This window comes from Solanum pennellii, chromosome 4 (assembly GCF_001406875.1).
Source record: "Solanum pennellii chromosome 4, SPENNV200".
In the NCBI taxonomy this organism is placed as follows: Eukaryota; Viridiplantae; Streptophyta; class Magnoliopsida; order Solanales; family Solanaceae; genus Solanum; species Solanum pennellii.
Window position 1 is genome coordinate 4,914,623 of NC_028640.1, and position 23,766 is coordinate 4,938,388.

Here is a 23,766-nt window from a genome sequence, read left to right on the forward strand (position 1 = left end):
TTTGTTCAATCTTTTCTATTGTGTCTTGGCTGCCTCGGTTCTGAATACTTCCTATGGATCATTTGGTTCACAAATTGATTTTTGTAGGGATTACAAATGAACATATGGTGAGCAATTTCATAGAAAATTGTTCAACCATATTTTATTTTTATTACTATGTAGAGGAGCTTGTTCCGAGGGTCTCTTTGGAACAGCCCATCTATCCCTATTAGGTAGGGGTAATATCTTCGTGCACTCTTACCTTAACACCTTGTATGGGTGAATATTTAATCCTTAGTGCGTAGTTTACAATTATGTATTAGCACTTATGCATAATTTTGGTCTGATATGTTTGGTTTAAGCTAATTTATTACTTGAAAAAAATGTGATTCAACTGTTTGGTTAAGAAATTATGGTGCATTGCGCTTACGCTAAACAAAGCAAGTATTTTTTACCCTAAAAAAATTTGACCAAAAGAGCACCATAATAATCTAACGGGTTTCCAACTTTATTTTCATGTAATTTAATCAATATTCAATATGGAACATGATAAAAATGGAATAACATTTGGTTTTTCCAACTTGGCATAAAGTAACAGTGAGGTATTGTATAGTCGATTTTTAACTTATTTTAATTTATTTAAAATTACAGGATATAGTTATTGTACGTTTGTACTCGCTAATAATAATAATAATAAATCGATTTCAAAGTGAACAGTCCTTAAAATAGATATACTGACATACAAGAAATACACATAAATTCTCACTCATAAGTTATATATGTATAAGTTACTCAGTTTTTAAATTGTAAATCGAAAATCATATCAATTTTTATTACATGACTAACTTAACTCTTTTCAGTCATCAAATGTGATATTATTACAACAAAATTTAGTACCTGTGTAACTCAACCCCTAATCTGCTACCAAACGCCTCCCTTATTGAATTAATGACAATGTACATAATTGTGGCAGAAGTCATAAGTGGGTGTTTTTTCTTCATGTATTGATGAAATTAATATTTTATACCTTAGCATACTTCACAGAAATCAAATTAAAACTTTAATTTATGCAACAAAAATGGCGACATGCATATGTCACACATGTGTCTTTAATTATACATTTACCCCCCACCCCACCGGAAGCGTAGTCACATAAAGCTCAGGGTGGTTAGTCGGACATTCTTCGTCGAGACATTATACTATATATATTTTTTATTTTATTTTTGGTTTCTTGTCCGATGTTCGAAGTCCACATTGAAGCTCTGATTAAATTCGAATCGCGCTCTACACGGCTCATTTGGGAGTGGCGCTCCATCAAGATTTACCCCATACCCATGGCTCGCATCCGAGACCTCTGGTAAAGGGTGAAGCACTTCCACTAGTGCACCACAACGCATGTTGATACACTCGTAACGAAATTTCTGCCTCCGTCACTATATCCACCCCCACCTCCTATCATCACTAACCACAAAATTAACAAAAGAACAAGAAGTTCTTGTTGTTTATCGTGTATATATATAACTTGATAAATCATGAGTAATAATGGGAGGCAAATTATTTTCAGTAGAACTTTATTGAATTGAACATGCTTAAATCTTGAAAAAGATGATGTTGAAAAGCCTATGTTTTTTTTTTTTACATGTTATTTCAAAGTGGCATCCAATGAGATAAATCCTAAGTGCACCATATTAGTTTTATGTTATTGTAATTATTTAAGGATAAAGTAATATAATTTCTAAGACTTAGTGAATGAAAGTCTTTGCAATTGGAGAATATTTGCCCACTTAAGTCAACATCCTAACAAATCCAAAAAGCTTCAACTAATGTAGCAATCCTAACAAACTCCAAAAATGTTCACCAAATTCTTAAAGCAAGGTGTTAAAAAATGATTGAAACAAGTAACCACTCAACCAATCAAGAAAATAGTGACCACATATTAAAGCTTATAATAATGAAAAAGGAATGGAGTATACATGTGTCTTAATTAGGTTGATCTCTTTTCATTCACTTAAATTAAAAAGATAGAAATATACGTATTTATGTTAGACAGAGATAACAGATACTTTATAGACCTAATCGGTGTGCATCAAAATTGATCTGAACATCAGAATTATATATACGTGTATATATATAGAGATTTTTCTTTACCAATGAGTACTTTTAATTCTAATGGTATTAGTACACTTTGACAACAAAACAAGAAGAATGTAGAAACACATAATATGCTACCTAAGGATAAGGTTTTATTCATATAATATTAAATGGATAATATACTATGGAATGAATAGTTCTTCAAACCCCCATTACTCCTCCACTAGAAAAAAAAAAGGGAAAAAGAATAATTCATACCAAATTTCAATTAAAATGAAATATTTAGGATAAATCAATACAATTTATGAGGTCACATATAATAATGACATCTCATATCATACACATATTAATTGGAATATTCTCATCCTAAGTCTTGGTTTCGTGTTTGTATTTTTGAGGGTGACGTTGAGTTAATTAATTTAATAAAAGAATAATATTTTTTAGTCGAATTTAATGTACATATATTTGAAAAATAAGTTTAACGTCTAAATCGTAGATTCACCACCAGATGGTCCAATAAATAATGATTCTTGGGAAATGTTTATATCATATTTGGTGATGTGTTGAAAAAATTGTTCTCAAACAAATGGACATCAAATTTGGTGGAATTTAAAAATTGGAAAGTGATAAAGAGCTATAAACTCTATATCTTGTACACTATACATATACCTATCTTTGTGGGATTCTAATTGGGGTAATGGTTCTTGAGAATGTCAATCTTTTATTGGCTGTTGTATTTGAAAAAATAAAATAAAATATGATTATTATGCATTTTATCCCTATATATCTTAAAAAGATATAAAATTATTTTTGATAGATCACCCGCTCATAAATCATAACATAATTCATACTAAAAATAATAAAGAAAGAAACGACAACAACATATTATATTATATGATAATTGAAATCAAAAAAATAATAAAGTAATAACCGAGTAATAAAAAACTTCTAATAATATATTACTCATGACCAGTGAAATGTACCACTCTCTTTTTGGTCCCTCAAAAACTCCAATAAAATTAAGTCTCAACTCAATTTAGAAATTAAGTATTGTACCTTGTTAGTGATTATTTTCTCCGTTTAAAAAAGAATGACCTCATTTTCTTTTTAATCTGTTTTAAAAAAATGACTTTTTTTTGGGTAACATTTTTACAGTTTTTCACGTAGCATGTTTAAGTCCACAAGATCAATCTGTAATTATGTATATTTGACCTAACTTTAATTTAGAACCGTAAAATTTAAAAGTCTTCTTTATATTCTTAAACTCCATGTCAAATCTAACCATGTCATTCTTTGTGAAACGAATGAAGTATCATTTAGTAAGTACTATAAAGGAAAAATAAAAAGCTTTTGTGTCATGCCAAGTGTCAATAGAGGTGAAGAATAAAACCCCACACACTATTCCTCTTGCTTGAAATTATGTTAGCCTTACATCATTCTTTTTTTTTTTCTTTTAATTTTATTGTATATAGTTAAAGGAGGTAAAGAGGAAATTGCGAGAAAATTACAAGGTGAGAAATCAATTTAGATGTCACAAAAAGGGGATAAAGACATTGGGTGCAAAAGGGTTCATCCAAATTTTTTTATGTTAAAAAACTATATTATATTAGATCAAAGATATTGTTAATTAACGTATATATAGTAAAGTTGAATCTCCATTAACTTTTTAATGTATTTCTTACTTTATATTTCAAAGTTTTCTTACTAAAAGTTGTAGTTCAATTATTGTATGGTGTTGTGGTTCTAATTGCAGTATATGCACTATCAAGTTTCGAGTCAAATTCCTATTAGGATGCGTACTAAGTAAATTGAGTTTATCATACATGAAATATCAATCGTTCTAAACAAGTTTGGTACGATAAGCTTTGATTGAAAAGGCTTCTAATAAGAAAAATCAATATCAAATTTTCCTTGTAAAAAATCACTTACTCAGCCAATTCAGTCAAGACTGACATATAGTTTAAAATCTCTTACTTGCTTGCCTATGTCAATCAATCGAAGGAGTCAACAAACCCTAACCAAATGAAAATGTCATTTTCTATTCTAAATTTTGAGTCATGTGATGAATATTGGTTAATATGTAAAGTTGATGAGAAAGATGGAGTCCGAAGTCAAAAGGGTAAAAATTTTGTTAAAATTTTCAAAATAGTATATTAATTTTTTTTTAACTAAAACGACAAAATCGCTCACGATGTAGTGATTTTGTTCGTCGGAAAAAACAAAATCGCTGCTTCTTAAATTTGCTTTTTAAATTTTATTTTTTTAAAATAAGTAGCTCCAAATGGAGCGATTTTCAAAATTAAAAAAAATTATAATTTTTTAACATATAATTAATTTTTTTCATTTATTTTAAAAAATATTAATGCGATATTTTAGAATTTTAAAATATCATTAATAAAATGAGCTTAGAAAATATATTTCTAATTAAATTTTACGACATATGTCAATTGCGATCTACAAAACGAAGGGAGTAATGAAGAATTATTATTTTTTATTTTTTTTTTGATCTTTTTTAAATTTTGAGCCATGAAGCTTGATAAGGAAAGCAGAAAAAGGTAAATTGGGATTTGGGCCCCAAAATCCACTAAAACAGACCAATAAGGTATACGCGTGGGCCGACAAGCCCTTTAGGATTCTGCTGCCGCCCCAATTTTATTTTATTTTTTTTAAAAAAAAGTATAGAAACCTCAATAATTTGGACATCAATTTTATATAATTTTAAAAGTTTTTCAAATTATAATAATTTTGGATTTTTCAGAACTTACGGATATGTTGATCCTTCCCCGATACATGACTTGTGTTTTAGATACATAACTATAAATTAGTTTGAAGTAATGTATCAATATTTGTTCTAGATACATTGTATATAAATAAAATTATAATGTGGTTTTGTAAATAGTGCGTGGCATGATGTATTACAGAAGGGCATTAATGCTACAAAGTTACTTGGAAAGGAGATCTCTAGGAGGTTGGTAATGTTTAGTATTTATTGTTATATCAAACAGAAATCCTGAAGTTACTGATGTAGTTTTTCCTTTTGTGTTCTGTAAGGAGTGGATGGTCATTCTCACACAAACTCTCTCACAAGTCAAGGGTTCGAATTATCACGAGAAGCACGGGCTCAAGCTGATTTGAAGTTTACTTATGTAATTTCATGCCAAATCTATGGGCAGCAAAAACAGCGAAAGGCTCCTGAGGCTACGGATATTGGTCTTTTATTGCGAAGGTCTGAATTAATATTTTTGTTTCTTTTTATGCACCATTACATTGATGNGTTTAGGAACTAACTAATTAGATATACTCTAGTATGAAATATTACGAGTTTTAATTACCAAATTTGAGTTCGTCTGGATAAATGTATTTCATGATACATGTGGTTAAAATTAGCTATAATTTATTCTAGATACAATATATTTAAGTGAATTCACATGTATGTGTAGGGATACATAGACAAATTCTAGATAGCCTCTCTACCATCTCGCTTTCCACTTCTTATGAATTTTGGATATCGAATATACATATACATTTATCTAATGTCTATCTAATGTGATTCGCTGTCCTGCGATACATGACTATCTTACCTTCTATATCTCTCGCCTCTCTCCCTATTTTAGTATATCTGATATCAAACATGTATCTAGGTGTATCTTCCTCAATATATGATAGGATACTCTTAATTAATGCTAAGATACATAATTATTTGAAACAAAATATAAAATTAAAATATATGATAGAATGTATTTTGTCTAATGAGGTCGTTTTTCCTACCTTTTATATTTATTTACATATCGATTTCAATAATATTAAGTACTTATTTTACAACTATAGTGATTTGGGCTTGGTCTCAAGCTTGAAACTCCTTGCCATCGAAAGCAAGGTGCCTTTTCGGTCGACCTCGTCGCACCGGGTTTGCGTAATGCAGATTATTTCTCTTATGTGATTTGCGAGCTATTACATAGGAGCAGAGTTTTACCCTGTGCGCACCCAAAAAAATATCATAAAAAATACATGTTAAAAAATAATTTTCATCGAAATCATGATAAGCTTCTCCTTTTCAACTAATTTAATCAATTTATGAAAATTAATTTCTTAACATTTTTCAACAAAAAAATAATAACTATTAATCAAATTAATATTACAAGTAATACTTGGAATATCTTCCCATATAACTCGATTTACCCAATAAACATACTAATTGAAGCACGAATATTATTTTATCATGATAATCTTATCTATTTGATTAGAATCGTTCTTTTAATTATTAAAGTTATCCAATTCAAGCACAAATATTGTTAATAAATAAATTTCATGTGCTAATGTGTCATAATAGTACCTTTTTATCACCAATAAAGTTATTAAGGGTTCTTTTATTTTGTGTCTGTGGGGGTTAATAAAGTACATACTAACGTCATATTCAAGGAATTTTTGTGTCACAATGATGTAATAATATTTTGGGAGGAGTTACTCTTAATTAGAAGGATTCAACAATATATTTTATATAAATTTAAAATATATAAATACTTAATAAATTTCTTAACAAATACACAATCTAGTATAAGTTGCAAATGCTAAATGTGCTAACTACATCTATATATCCCATTTGAATGCCAACTCATAAATCGTATTCGTTAAACACATTATTATTATTGGAACTATTAACAACCGAGTAAATAACATATTATATCATAAAATTGAAATATCTTATTCTAAGATGCTAGTTTTGATCTACGATTGAATCAACCAACCTTCGTCTTTAAACTTCGAATAATAGATAAATTTGTTAATGTTTAAATTAATTGATCTACGATTTATAGTTTTTAATATTGTAGCTCCACTGTGAAGCATAAATTGTTAAGTATACTTTATTTTTTTTTAAAAAAAAGAATAAAATTGGGATTTCAGAAAAAATAATTTTAATTAATATTTTTATGAGTCGGCAGTTGGCCATAAAACATGAATAATTAGGGATTATATTTAGCCCGCCTAATACTCAATTATGTTTCTCCCTTTTAAAAGTTAACATAATAAGAAAAAGACACTAAATAGATATCTTTTACGTCACAACCAAAACTATATATAAAATCAGTTATTATAATTAATAATAATTTTTACGTTATTTTTTTTAAATATATAAATTTTATTTCAAAAAATTTAAAGCTTTTAACTGTGTCGTATAAATTGGAACGAAAGAAATAAAAATTATCCTTCCAATCAAATCAAATTAGGTTAACTTAATAAGATCTTAACGATTAGACAAAATGCTTTTCAACTTAATGATAAAATATTTTAACTTTTTTCTTTTTTGTTGAAAATATGCTTTATTGAAAGTGAAATAAGAATAGAGTATATCATTACAAAAAAAAAATATTAAGTAATGATCCATCTTTATTTATTTTGGTTTCTCATTCAATGTCAGTAGTAATTCTTGATTTCGATTAATTCAAATTTGTATCAAGTAGGCTCCATTCTGATCAAATATTAATATTGTATCTCGATTAATTTAGATTCACGCCAGTAGTTTCATTCACACTAACACTTTCTATTAAAAATTCTTTTTTTCTGTATACAAAACTCAAAATTAAAACTTTTAATTAAGAAATAAACAGCCTCATCCATTGTATCACGTCATTTTTAATAGTAATGATCCTTTCTTCACAAAATTTTGTACACAATCAATAAAACTTTTTATTTATTTATTGAGACTTTACGACTTTAATCGAGTCTAGTAATTGAAAAAGTAGTCTTCTAGCTTAAGTACGGGCAATCATCAAAAGTTAGGTAGGCATTACAAAAAACCTTTAGTAAAAAAACATATTTTTTATGTTTATAATAATATTGTGGACTTGGTCCACATTTAAACCAAAAATAAAATAAAATAATAATAATAAATAAATTATTGAAGAAATGCAAGTAGGTTGACATAAGTTAAATATTAGGAGCTTAAGGAGAAAAAAAAATTCAATAAAAGGCGTATAATGAAAGTATTTTATTACTAATAAATGAAAAATATTTTCAAAAAAGAGAGTGTGAAAGAAAAATATTCCAATATAAGTAGCCTGTAAAATACTCAAACGTTCACATTGTCACATTAATTACATTAAGAAAGTACATGACTTATTATTTAGCACATTTTAACCTATAGTTTATTTCAATTGGCGTAACATATTATATTGATCACTTTAGATTTTACTAAATTTTTTAATTTAAATTTTAACATCTTTAGACTTGACATTATAATGTACATCAATATGATTTCAAATATTTGATGTTTATCGGATAAACAATTTTTTTATAAAATATTTTATCAATGATATGAAATAGATATGAACAGAGATCTATGAGAGAAAATTAATTTATAGTAAAAGTAAATCAAATTATTTTTTTGGATCATTAAGTAAAATCTTGACTCATACATATCACGAGCTTTTTTGTCAACTAAATAAGACGATTACTCGTCACACGCTACAAAATAACATTATTTAATTCTATAAAAATGCAATCGTGCAAATAAAAAAAATGGTGGAACATAATGCTCATTTAATTTTACCATAATGTGGTCATGGCATTGATTTAATAAAATCAAAGTCGATTGCGTTGTAAGAAAAATGTTGAGAAAAATCACCATCTAAATCTAGTGTTCATATTTAACAGTCAAAATTTAATTTGTACCATGTACGGTTTAGTCAAAAGGGATAAATGCTTTGTTTTATATTCATAGATAGATTATAAGTTATTCTAATATTATATGCTATTATGATATAAAATCATGTTATGGTATCATGATATGAAATCATGAGATGAAATTGAAGTTTTATTTGGACATGGGATATGAAATTTTGGATACATAAAATCTCACAAGTTCTAAAACAATTAAAATAACATCAATCGTTTAATTCAATCTTATCAAATAAACAAAAAATTATAAAATTGTCTAATAAATTATTGCAAAGTTATTTGTTCTCCACTTAAGTAATTGTTTCAATCTAACTTTCAACCTAACTTTCATTTCTCATCAATATATTTGAGTAAAAATGGATTACTTAAGTAATTGTTTCAATCTAACTTTCAACCTAACTTTCATTTCTCATCAATATATTTGAGTAAAAATGGATTACCTTTCATGGGCTCCTCAAGATTTATTACTCAACAATCGTGAAGTGTGAGTTAAAGTGACTACATGTTGGTGAAAATAATACTAAATTTTATGTCGGGTGAGAATAATAAAATTTAAAAAGTAATGATGTGATTACAAATTTTATTTACATGTGAAATAAATGGTTAGTAGATATAAATGTGGGGTTGTTTTAACAAAATATAAACTTGTGGATCAATTTTTGTATTAAAATATCTCAAATCATGATATAGTATTCCCATATGATTTCATATCATGGTTTTAGGAGAATATGAAATCACATCTCATGACACTACAACAAAAATGATCATTAGTTAATTGCCGTTAAATATGTATTTTTAGCGGCAATTGTCACTCTTTGTATATGTTCCTAAAGCCTTTTGCGACATTAGTTTTAATGACACTTAACTAATGCTGATAAAGACTTTAGCACTTTTTAATAATATCAATATTTAATGCCGCTAAAAGTTATTTTTGTTATAGTATGATATAGAATCATGAAATGAAATTAGCGTAAAATCGCATTCCAAACACTGATTTCATCTTGCGATACCATATCATGACCAAACATCTAATTAAACAATTATTATCCTGACAAAAGAAAAAAGTCACAATGACATCATATAGGAACTACTAAATGGTGAAAATCTTTTTGGTATTTAATATTTAACTCAAATCGTACTAATTACTTATCACATGCGGTTAAGTTTAAAAATAAGGTAAGAAAATATATATATATATATATATAATTCGACTGGTATAAACACTCAATGCAAATAAATTATTTATCTGATTCATTCACAATTCATCTTTCAAAACAAAATCTCTTCATAAACCTCAAACAAGAGACTAAATCGCTCATTTGATCAACTCTTTGTAATTTCGTTCTTTTCCCTTCTATAGGTTCGATAAAAACCGTGGTAATAATTTTTCAAAAAAATAAATAAATTTAGAAACACATATTCGTTTATACAAAAGCTACTTGCATACTGAAGCAATTACATAATCAAGTTAAGGAATCTTAGGTAGGCAAAGAGGATTTTTTTCAGAGAGTTATTAATATATATTCTATAAAGAATTAATAAGTTTTCTCCATCAACTCAAATATATTTATATAAAAAAAGATTCGAATCTTCTCATCTAATTTATACACTCACTCAAAACCAAAGAGATTCCTTCCTACTAAAAGACGGAATCAAAATTTAATTTTGATAATTTTAATTTCTTAAAACTCTTAATATTATAGTTATTAATTATTATACTTTTGATGTCATGAATTCAAAATTTATATATATAATATAATAAAATACTGAATTCAACTGAATGCATGACAAAGTAAGTTATATTCGTCTTTAAAGTTGTCGAAAGAACAAATTTCTAACCAAAAAGAAGATCCCGATTGGATCTCAAAGTTCATTACTTTATAATTTTCCAAGATCTCCCAATTTAATTTAATTTTTTTTTTTAAAAAAAAAGTGGTCCTTTTTACCTTTAGAAAAAAAAAGTGTGGGAAAGGAACTAATGGCTAAATATTAAAGTCAAAATTTACATCTTTAAGCAACATCTCTACCATAGAGAAAATCACTCAATTCTCGAAGACTAATTTTTTTTACTAATATTTGATATTTATAGCTTACTAATTTAATTAATTTAAATTTATTCTAAATGGATTGATAAAATATTTTCTACAATTATTTTATTTTTAAGACAACTCAAACTCATAATTATTATTCTAACTAATAATGAAGAGACTTCGATCATCTCTTATTAACTCGCTTAGCGTCATCAACATAAGAAGAATAACATAAAATAATATATGTAGTAAGTAGAATGAAAACCACAACATTTCAAACAAATAGACTTATAATTGTTCACCTAAAATCATACTTAATTACCGAAAATTCAAAATTAGGAAACTTAATTTCAAGATATTGAACTAAATTGGACCCATATATATATATGTCACTAATGTGTTAGTGCAAGACTTTATTCTATACAAAAATAAAAGCTATGTTTCAATGATCTGTATCGACTAATCTAAATTTACATTGCATAAAGTTTTTTCAAGAAAAAAGTATTTTCAAATAATTTTTTTTTTATTCAGAACTCAAACTATATCAAGCCCTCTCTATCCACCACAATCCTTACTGGCGAAATTCTTTATTATTGACTTAATTGCGACATTATGTTTTTTGTTATTTCCTAACAACTAGGATGATTTGCAATTTGGTTCATTTAATAATTCCTACCTAGTGTCTTATTTAATATTTGATAGATATATTCTAACAAATATAATTGTCAATGAGTTAATTGTATTTGGAATAATATATGTTTCCAACAACATCTTTGAATTTGTAATCATACCATATTCTTAGTTGGAAATATGATTAGGTTATCTAATTATGAATTTAAAAACCAACTAATTAGACAATAGCAACTAGCATATTTTCTTGGTCAAGCTCCTCGTATGACCCTTGTCTATTGCACTTAATTTATTTTTCTTATGTAATTTGTGTGTCACTTTATAACGATATTACCTAAGGTATGAGTACGTCCAAGATAACAACTCTGAATATTTTTTTTCGCACTTATTAAGAAAATAATTTGTTCTTTCTTATTTGTCAAAATGGACAAGTAATTAAAAATAACTAAAAAAAAATAGACAAATAATTAGGTACTAAAGGAGTATCACTTGAGACGTTTTGTTTTAGGTCAATATAAAAATAGCAAGTATTTAATTTACACCATGGAATAAATAAAAAGAGTTAATTTTTCTAGATGAGGAACTTATATCATTAATGCAACAACAACATTGTCAACACATACATGTGTTGGGTGATCTCATATAGAATCGAAAAACTATTTTCAATGTATTAATTTATCAATTAAAAAGAAATGTTATGTGCAGAAAAATTCAATAAATCATCGATAAAAAATAAGTGTAATAAAACATGATTGTAAGAAAAAACAATAGCACCAAAATTGCATGACAATGAAGCAACAAATAATAATAATAATTTTTGAAAATAAGATGGTATGCAAAAATTGAAGAAAAAGTAATTATTTTGTTCTTAACCTCCTAATAAAGATTTAATACGAGATGATAATTTTAAAACATAATTTAATAGGAGTACAAAATAAAATAATCAAGATGTACCGCAAACTAGCTCGGACACCTTCGTCCAAAACAACTAATACATTTTTCTTTTTGACAATTATGTTACAAAAAGATGCTACAAATTGTATATGTAAAATACTTTTTTTTTTAAAAATAAATAAAAGAGAAAACGGTGATAAAATATATGTTTTATTCTGTGCATAGTCAAGAGATATCTATCTGTACATTCTTAGATGGATTGCGTTATATGTGAGTTTGGATTAGTTTTTTTTTATTTTTCACTCGATTTGTTTTATTTATACTAAAGATTTCTTTATTTGAATTTGCGTAATTATTAGAAACAAAAAAAAAATTCCATCCCGAATTTGTGGGAAATTTATGCTATATATAATGTAATTTTTCATTCATTTTCTATTCAAATTAGGTCACTGAAAAAATACATAATAAAAATAGATTATTATTGAACAAGTGAGAAGGTTTCTAATTTTTCCATACGAAGCAATTACTATTACTTTTCTTTTAACAGCGATTCAATCAAAATATCTGTAGGAATAATCATTGAACATTTTCAATCAAAATATCTGTAGGAATAGTCACTGAACGTTTTCAGTTAGAAAATAGTGGTTTTTCTAGTAGTGTGCATTGCGGGGTCCATTTTTGAGTATCGTACTTTCAATATATATATATTTTCATATACAAAACTCAAGAATCATCTAATTAAGAGTAGAACGATCTCTGCCTCCCACCACAATTCATTTTTGATTTTTAACAATAAATCCTCTAGTTCTTGGAGGGATTTTATTTTCTAAATTATAGTATCATAGACCAGAGTAACCTTTAATTGTATATGATTTTTTAAATTATTATCATATGACAATATATATATTCGTCTAATTGTGCAAAGGTTTTTCTACACTTCTAATTTTGCATTTAGTCAATGATATTATTTTAAATATAATGTTTGGCATCTTCCATTAATTTTTTAAAATTATCAATTTTAATTTCTAGTTGGGACTGAGGAAGGTTTAATTTCCACTTTGAAATTGCGACTTAATATATTAAATTAGTAGAAAATGTACTTGATAATATTTGACTTTCGTAATTAATATATGTAATTAGTCTATTTCCCTATATGAACTTATAAGTTATTATTTGACTCGAGAGAAATTTCATAGAGTAACTGGACGTCTTAATCAGTTAGGTAGAATGATTATTGTAAAGAAAATATCAAAGTTATCTCTGTTATTTTTAGATTACGCGTTTGAATCATAAAAATAATTATTAATATTTATATCATGATAAGTTATCTGCATTAGTTGTACTTGAGATTTCACAAGCTTAACTATGCCGAATGCTTTATGCATCAGATTAATTATTTTGATACCCAACAATAAATTAATTAAGTTTAAAGTATATATAAAACTAAAATCAGAAAAGAGTCTTACACTTTTATATTATCATCCATAACATAAATATATTTGATGAGGCTTTTTATGTAATTTGCCTCCATAAATATATCTGTTGTTTTTTTATTGTCCATGAACTATAGTAACAACTCTACCGTCTAAACTTCTATAAACAATACCAAAAAAAGAAAAGAAAAAGTGATTGGTCAATCAAAAGAAAGAGCTTAATTTTGCTCTCCTTACGATAACTGTCACTATTAAAAACACGTGAATTTTAATTTTCAACGAACTTTTCAGAGAAGAAATATTATATTTCTAATGAAATGTTTATCGAAAATTTACGTTTTTTTTAATAGTAGTGTGTTATCTCAAACTTTCAACACTTGTGACCAATCTTGAGAAATGGTGTTGTTGTTCATGTCACTAACATCATCATCATTGAGTAAATAATCCAAAGTGCTTCTAAAATCATCATCGGCCCAACTAATTTCCATGTTGAAATCACATTGCCAATTTGGCAAAAAGTCTTCAAGAATATTGATGGATGATTGAGAAGAAAATGAAGATGTTGATGATGTTGTTGTTGATACATGAGGGACTAAAATTTCATTTGGTGAAATTAAGGGGACTTCATTAGTACAAAAGTCATCATTCATGACTTCATCAATTGAGTTGATGTTTTTTGGGCATGTCCCAATGTTCTCATTTACTCGCGGACTCAGATTTGCTTGAGACTGAGACGTAATTATTGTTGATATCGTCGTACCAATGTTCTTGTTTGCTTCTGATTTGATTTCTACTATTGGTTCCTCTATAGGAATTTGTGTTTCTTGTTGAATAATTGGTGGATTTTTTGTTAGTTGGTCACTAGTAATTGGATTGTGAGTGGTTGGATCAATCCCCATTTTCTTGAGCTTCTTCTTAATATGTGTATTCCAGTGATTCTTAATTTCATTATCTGTTCTTCCTGGTAGATGAGAAGCAATTTTAGACCACCTGAAAATAATTTTGGACAAGTAAATATAATGAGGAACAATTCTCACAAAATAAAACAAAAATTTAATTTATATATCGATATAGTGCTAAGAATTTTACAATTTAAAATATAATAAGCTAATACTCATATAACAAAGATTCCCTGAAGTGCAACTCTTCCTCGAATATGTATAAAATGCTACGATACTTTATGTATTAAATTATTATTTTTTATATCGAAAAGTTTCGCATACCTTTTCCCCACTTATGTAAAATAGTGTAATGAATAGCCAAAAAGAAAATTGATGTTTACAAAATAAGAAAGTAATAGAAAGGTATACAGTGGAGCATGGGTGCCTAAAATTGAATTGAAATTGTTGTCTGCCACTTTAAACTATCATTTGAAGTCACTCCTTTTCTTTTTCTTTGTTAGAAGTTTTCTTTTTTTAAAATAAGCTCCACATGTAACATATATATATATATATGTCACGACAAATACAGAATTTAAATATTGTGAATTTCATAAAAAAAAGTTTTATTTATGATTATTTTTTTCATGTTCGCACACATACATATAAGGATAAACATACAAAACAATTAGATTATGATAAATCCGCGAACTTATGATTGAAATCCGAAGTGCTAACTCCAACATAGTATAAATAGATTAAATTAAATTCCGTTAATGAAAATGCTGACTCTATCGTAATAATATGAATGAAAAAAATATACCTATTGCCAAGTTGAGCATGAAGATCAATAACCATTTTTTCTTCATATTCTGATAAAAGTCCCCTTTTCAAATCTGGTCTTAGATAATTTGTCCATCTCAATCTACAACTCTTTCCACATCTCAATAGTCCTACACCAAAATTTTTATTAATTTTTTCTAAAAAAAAAGAAAAAAACCTCACCAACATAAACAATAAAATTAAAAAATAAGATTCCAAGAATCATAGTATTTCTGAGTTATCTGGTAATGATATATCTTCTATAAAGTCAATAAATTTATTATCTGTAATTTTTTTATTTTATTTTAATAAAAAAAACATTTTATTAACAAAACCATATATTTTCTCCCATGCTTGGATTTCTTTATGATAATTGGTCCAATGGGGTTGGTACAATCATTGAAGTTTTTACAACTCCTTTTCATTTCAAACATGTTGAGGCTCGGAATTTTCTTTTATCGAAAAATTATATTTAACTTAAATAAAATAAATAAAAATTTTCCTAGTCGTATATTATAAATGTTGAATTTTTCTGGTATAAAGAAGAATTCTATTATAGCGATTATTTTACGTCACATATGTAAAATTTTAATAATTTTCTAAATTTCTTAATACAATTAAATTTCTGATTACGACACTGTCTGTACGATCGTGAGTATAAGAGGAATAATGAGAAAGGAAAAAACCTGCAAGTTTAGGGAGAGATCTCCAACAACATTGACCATTATTAAGGATGAAATTAGTGAGCTTCTTGTCTTCCTCAGATGACCATGGACCTTTTTTCACTTCATTTTTGTCACAACAAGGTTGTCTCCCCATGTTCTTTCAAGAAATTAAAAAATGAAAATATGAACTTTGGGATAAAATGTTATAACCTATAGTTTTATCAAAGTTTATTGTTGAGAGAGGAGAAGAGTTTTTTTTTTTTAGAGGGAGAAAATAATAAGAGAAGAGAGGTCCTATTGAAGAGTAGCACCAAATGCCACCTACATATATATAATCAAAATCTACCCCACCCCCCAAACCCCCACCTAAATTTCAAGAATTTTTTTCTTATCATGGTAGTTTGATAAATTTATTATGGTGAGTTAATTACAATTTATCATGTTTATGTGAACCTATAAATATTTATCATTTATTATTTGAATTTTACTTATGATTATTTAACAAGCAATTATGAAATGTTTTGTGTTATTGACTATGATTTCAACAGAATTTAGTATTTTTGACCAAGGATAATTTTTAATAGAATTTAATAATTTTGACGAAAAAAGTATAAATGTTACTGTTTTTGTCCACTTTTAATTGTCATAAATTCTTTTTAGAGTTAAATTATAAAAGTTTTGACTAACATTTTACGATATATTTTTTCATCGAGTAATTTCCCTAGATAGTCACTTATGTTTGGGAAATTACCTAGTAATATTATTTATGTTTGTTTTAGGACTAAAATATCACCAATTTTACTTATATTCCTCAAAATATACTTGACACAAAAAAACATTATCTCTCCTATTAGGATGTTATGTCACATTTTTTAATTTATTAATAATTTTTTTAGATTCTTTAAGTGTTTGTTTCCCTGCTTTTCAGTATTATTTATACAATGTTTTGTTTTACTTCTCTGATTTGAAATTTTTTTTTAGCTTATTCTATTTTAACTTAATTAGTGGATAATTTTTTATAAAATTATAGAATTTGTTTTGGTTATATCTTTTAGTTTTAAATTCATATTCTTTCGTAATATCTTTATTATTTTGGATGTCGGTAATATTTTGTAGCTACTTTGAGTATGAAATCAGCGATCGATGAAGAAAAATACTTTAATTGTGGGCATCTTAATGGACCTCTTTACATTAAATTTGTGCAAATAAAAAGTAACTAACGATTTAAAATATCTAAAATCATATTAAAATTTAATTAACTTTCTAAATTCTAGCATAGACATCCGTGTCTAGTTTTAAGCTTACATGTAAGTTTTAAATTTTACTTCTTTAAAGTTGAAAGTTCTAAATCAATATTTTATATATTTTTAATAATTTTAAAATCATAAATATAACTGAATTCTATGTAATCGAAGGTTAGCTCCGTTCTCAATTTCTTGTGAGAATCGACATGATTTTATCTTTATGATTAATAAAGAGATTTTTTGTGCGAAGAAAATCACGCACATAATAAAATATCACATGTGTAGTACTAATTAATTACTTTTATAATATATTATTTTTCAAGTTAATAATAAAAACACTTAATTAAATATTACTATCCACGAACTTCGAATTTCAGTTATCTATTATTTCCTTTATCTATCTAAATTATTTTTTTCTTTGTATTAAAATAAATCTCAATTTATAATGATTGTTAAATATTTGAAATAAATTAGTATTAGGAGCCTACATACATTTAAAGAATTAAAAAAATATAATTAATACATTTAAAAACTGTTACATGACATTCCATTAGGAGAAAAATAATGTTTTTCTGTGTCAAGTATATTTTGAGAAAAATAGGTAAAGTTGGGTGATATTGTAGTCCTAAAACAAACATAAGTGATATTATTAGGTAATTTCTCAAACATGGGTAACTATATAAGGAAATTACTCTCATATTAATATGGTAAGAAAATGATAATTTTAAGTTTTTTTTTTGTATAGTTTTTGAATATCTAACTTTTTTTTTAAATATCAAATTAAAGTAATCTAATTTAATTTTAAAATTAGCTAAATTGACTTTTAAAAAGTAATATGACAAATTAAAGTGGACAGAGGGAGTAATTCTAAATTTGAGTTAAATCGTTAAGAAAGCATGTACTTATTGACTGTTGAATTAGTAGATTCGAAATTTAATATTTATATTATAAAATTGTAGAATATAGAAATAATGCACAAATATCCCTTTAAGCTATGCCCGAAATCTTAGAGACACACTTATACTATACTAATGTCCTATTATCCTCCTGAACTTATTTTATTAATAATTTTCTATCCCTTTTCGGCCTACGTGGCACCATCTTGTGAGCCCAATGTTGGTTGACTTTTTTTTTTCAAACTAGTGCCACATAGGCCGAAAAGGGATAGAAAATTACTTATAAAATAATTTCAAGGGGTAATAGGATCTTAATATAGTATAAGTGTGTCTCTAGAATTTCGGGGATATGTTGAGAGGTACTTGTACATTTTCCCTACTATTTTTTCACATTCTTAATGTTTTTTTGTTGTTGCTTATTTTGAAATTATTTGATTTTAGTTTTTAAAAAATAATTTAGTCTTTACACGTGTCACTTGTTCATGCGGCGCGTGCTAGCGCGTGTCATTGTTTACCTTCTGAAAACGCCACTTTAACATCTCATTTCCTCTCATTGCTTTAGTTTAAAGGAAAAAATAAATAATTTTATTGGGACAAATATTCAAAATTCTCAAAGGGGCAGAGTATGTTTCAAATTATATATAATTATAAAAAAAAAACACATTTATGTACTTTTAAAATAGTTATATATACGTTGACTATATAAGATAATTTTTAAAATTTTTAGTGTAATTAAATATGACACAAAATCTATTTTTAACAAAAATAATATAATAAATAGATTATATATGAGTATATACATGTATGTTTTGACCAACAATAATTGATGATACGATAAAAGTGATCATGACTAATTATATATGTTATCTCATGACAGTGTAAAAACAAATTTAATTCAAATATATTTTAATTTTAGATTAAAAAAAAGCTATTCTGAAATATTTACGCTGAATCAATACACATATGTATTTGAACATAGACTTTACACTTAATCATGTTAATTAGTTAATGTGCATTTTCATTTTGCTAAATTACCTAACTACAATAAATTAACATGATTTAATATATATATTTACCTTAAAATCATATTAATATGACTTCTCATTATACGTATGATGGGTTCACAATGATTTTTTTAATTAATTATTTTCATTTTTACGTTGTCAATGAAGTTGAAAGAAACTGCCAACTTAACTTGATTTCTTTAAGTAAAATTCATCGAATAAAGTTAGATTGAAAACGTTGATCTTACCTTAGACATAAATTCAGGATATCATATACAAAATAAAATATTTAATAAAAAATTAAGATACTTTAAAATCAGTGTATATATATATTATATTTCATGTTCTAAATCTCTTGTATGTCTTTTCAGTCAAGGTCATCGTAAGGGGATAGTTTAGTGCAATCTATCTTTTTTGTGCGATTTGTGAACTATTATATTGGAGTAGAGTTTATATAACACTTGAAAGATAGTAATTGTCGGTTTTCTGGTAAAAAAAATGTGTGTATATACATGTATACATGAATGATGTGTATAATATTTGTACTCCAAATTAATGGACCTACATTCTTATGCATTAAGTAAAAATTTTGCCCCACACTAATCTAAAAATTAGGACCAAAGAAAATGTCCAAAGCCAGCTATTGGTCAAAATTAGTGTAATATACTTTTGTTTCACAAAATTTATAAAATACTTAAAGTCTACTAGAAGACTAATAAGAGTGAGTTTAAAAAAATATTATACAAAAAAGTACAAATATTCCCAATTTTTGTGTCGTGATTCTTTTGTTTTGTATAAAGTTTGAAAATTTCAATCCCTGTTTGCTTTATTTATTTACTTAACCTTTTGAAGGTACAAAATATTATCTAATCGAATGTTAGATGTACTTTGAAGAAATTAATTATTGTGTACATAATAATCACCTTGTATATTCTTGTTGCTTTCTTAAAGTCAAAATTTAGGTTATGAACCATATAGTATGTAACCTAAATTTGTTTCTTACCTGACGGTTTTTTTTTTTCTTTTCAATATTTGATATCTGTATTAATTTCAAACAAATTGAATTTGAGCGTTGTAAGACATATTTTTTTGAGCAATGCTCCTAACGAAAAGACATCATGTTCATCTCATGCATATATTACTTGCCATAAAGTTACCTACTTGTAAGAAGTCTGCGATTGATCAAAGTATCTTCAATACCTTTTTTTGATTAAAAAGTAATTTTAATTTCTTTTTAGATGAATTTTATGCGAATTCATATTAATTAGGGCTTAATATGAATATATTGTTCATCGAACAATTAATTCTGATTACGAAAATATTAGTCATTTGATTAGTTACAATATCATCAGCCAACCCTATGAGATAATATTAAACATATAATTATCCATCACTATCATGAAGAAACAAAAGCAACCTATTATATCCTGATAAAAGAAATACTTTCTATGGGCTAATTTTCAATTGTTGTTTCAATGTCTTGATTGATTTAATTTCTATATATATGTTATAACATGTTTTCATAGTTAAATTCTGATAAGTACAAAATTAGATTAATATAATGTACTCTAAATTAGAACGTGTTTGATAATAGATTTTAATTTATTTTTTTATTTGAAATATTATGAAGTTCGAGTTGAAGATGAAGTTATGTTTAATTGTGTTTTTATGTCTAACACTAGATTGTACTGTGGTATTAGAAATACTATGAAGTTTGCGTTGAAGATGAAGTTACGTTTAATTATATTTTTATGTCCAACACTAGATTGTACAGTGGTATTGAAATTATTATGAAGTTCGAGTTGAAGATTAGGTTGTGTTTAATTATATTTTTATGTTCAATACTAGATTGTACAGTGGCATTGGAAATATTATGAAGTTCGAGTTGAAGATGAAGTTGTGTTTAATTATATTTTTATGTCCAACACTAGATTGTATAGTGGTATTGAAAATATTATGAAGTTTGAGTTGAAGATTAAGTTGTGTTTAATTATATTTTTATGTCCAATACTAGATTGTACTGTGGCATTGAAAATATTATGAAGTTCGAGTTGAAAATTAAGTTGTGTTTAATTATATTTTATGTCCAATACTAGATTGTACTGTGACATTGAAAATATTATGAAGTTCGAGTTGAAGATGAAGTTATGTTTAATTATATTTTTATGTCCAATAATAGATTGTACAGTGGTATTGGAAATATTATGAAATTTGAGTTGAAGATAAAGTTATGTTTAATTATATTTTTATGTCCAACACTAGATTGTAGTGTGGCATTGGAAATATTATGAAGTTCGAGTTGAAGATGAAGCTATGTTTAATTATATTTTTTTGTCCAACACTAGATTGTACTGTGAAATTTGAAATATTATGAAGTTCGAGTTGAAGATGAAGCTATGCTTAATTATATTTTTATGTCCAACACTAGATTGTACTGTGGTATTAGAAATATTATGAAGTTCGAGTTGAAGATGAAGTTATGTTTAATTATATTTTTATGTCCAACACTAGATTGTATTGTGACATTTGAAATATTATGAAGTTCGAGTTGAAGTTGAAGTTATATTTAATTATATTTTTATGTCCTAACACTAGATGTACTGTAACATTTGAAATATTATGAAGTTCAAATTGAAGATGAAGTTAGGTTTAATTATATTTTTATGTTCAACACTACATTGTACTATGACATTTGAAATATTACGAAGTTCGAGTTGAAGATGAAGTTATATTTAATTATATTTTTATGTCCTAACACTAGGTTGTACCGTCGTATTGGAAATATTCTCGATTACTCCTTTCGTTTGAAAAAGAATGACCTCTTTTTTTTTGTAACATTTTAATTTCAATTTTCCACGTGAAATGTTTAAGGTCACGAGATCAAGTGACAATTTTGTACATTTGACCTAACTTTAATTTAGGATCACAAGATTCAAAAGTCTTCTTTCTATTCATAAACTCCGTGCTAAGTTAAATCAAATCATTCTATATGAAGCGGAGAGAGTATTTATGCATGCCAAACCTAATGGTATTTTGTCACCTAATTAACCTTTTTTGGTTTACATAGAACATATTTACAGTTAAAGATGTTATCATTTTTGGAAATAAAAAGAACAAATTGTTCTTTTGCTGATAAAAATATTAATCAAGACAAATTAGGTAAGTTAGACAATTTGGTGTCCTGCATCACCACATATTGGTATGAATATTCATATGCCTTTCATATATTCGCATCTATAAAATGACATTCTAATAAAGACAAATATATTTTTCTAATCTCTTAAAATAATAACACGTATCATGATCAAATCTAGTAGAATATATAACAAATATTTCAAACTCCTTGAGACCCTTGAAAAGAGAAATCTTCAACAATAGAGGCTACTTTATGTAACACTAAACACTAAAAAAAAAAAAAAACAATTTTCTAACCATATGAAAAAAGGGTTTTGTAAGAATTTCAATTCGGGATCTAAAGGGAAAAATCTAACTTATGTTTTGGGTATTAATAGACAATTTATATATACATACAAAAAGTTTTTTTTCTTTCTTATATATACGCAAGATAATGTTTTCTAATAGACGTATCTTTATAGGGGGAAAGTATTATAGAGGTTTGTAGATTCTCGTACGAACAAAGAAAAAAATTGAAATATCTCTAAGATCATATTAATACATCAATATTTTATTTATTTTTGAATTTTTCACTCGATATCTATCTGAGAATAATTAAATTATGGCCACTTTGAATGTTGACAATGTTTTTGGCCAAAAAGTAAAGGAAGTGTTCTGTTTTTAAAGGAAAGACATGATTTAAGCTAAGTCCAAAAAATAGACCATGGATCTGGGCTTTAAGCCCAGATTGAAATTTGGACAAATTATTTTGGGTATGGGTCCAAGTTAGATGGCCCAACTATTTATTTTGTGACCTTACGGTGGACGAAATGCACAAATACTTGCTTTTGAAATCGTTATTTAATTTAATGCTAAAATTTTTCGATAAGTTTACTCACTTCAGACACAAATTCAAATGTACGTGATTAAAGTTTAAAAAATCACGTATGACTTTATGTTTGAAGTATATGTTTGGTATTTGTCTAAAGTTTCATATGGCTTTTCATGATCAAAAATAATTTATTTTTAACTGAAATTATATATCTGATAAGATTCAATTTCTAATATAAATCTCGAAAATTGTAATTATGCATATTGTGCTCATCTATGATTTATACCCCTTATAATAAATAATCTTTTCACGATGTATAAATATATATTTTCATATCATCAAAAGTTATGTAAGGGCATGAATTCAATTTCTAGAGAACTTATGATTACACTAAAACGTTTAAAAATTAAAAGACTAGCTCATCTAAAAGATCAAAATTAAATATCAATCTATTTAAAAGACAAAACGAATAATTTTACAATAATAAAGGGGAGAACAAAAATTTAAGATCTACCTCTTTGAAATGACAAATTCAAGCCCAAAAACAAACTTAAATTAAAGCCCAACTCAATTTTTTTG

The 23,766-nt window shown here is 26.3% G+C and overlaps 1 protein-coding gene across 1 annotated transcript; it reads right to left on the reverse strand.

Annotated features, from left to right (window-relative positions):
- Positions 1-13,743: 13,743 nt before the first annotated feature.
- Positions 13,744-16,380, reverse strand: LOC107016331 (transcription factor MYB20-like). The gene is made up of 3 exons (XM_015216820.2): positions 16,119-16,380; positions 15,434-15,563; positions 13,744-14,722 (listed from the first exon to the last, which is right to left on the reverse strand). The coding sequence occupies exons 1-3, from the start codon at positions 16,249-16,251 to the stop codon at positions 14,095-14,097; spliced, it is 891 nt and encodes a 296-aa protein (XP_015072306.1). The 5' UTR covers positions 16,252-16,380; the 3' UTR covers positions 13,744-14,094.
- Between the last annotated feature and the right edge of the window lie 7,386 nt (positions 16,381-23,766).

What these genes read in the sequence shown, in the direction of transcription:
- LOC107016331 (XM_015216820.2), bottom strand. Translation starts at nt 16,251, where the DNA reads ATGGGGAGACAACCTTGTTGTGACAAAAATGAAGTGAAAAAAGGTCCA. An exon ending in ATCTCTCCCTAAACTTGCAG is followed by an intron (nt 15,564 to 16,118) that starts GTTTTTTCCTTT and finishes ATTTTGGTGTAG; the next exon opens with GACTATTGAGATGTGGAAAG. An exon ending in CATGCTCAACTTGGCAATAG is followed by an intron (nt 14,723 to 15,433) that starts GTATATTTTTTT and finishes AATTATTTTCAG; the next exon opens with GTGGTCTAAAATTGCTTCTC.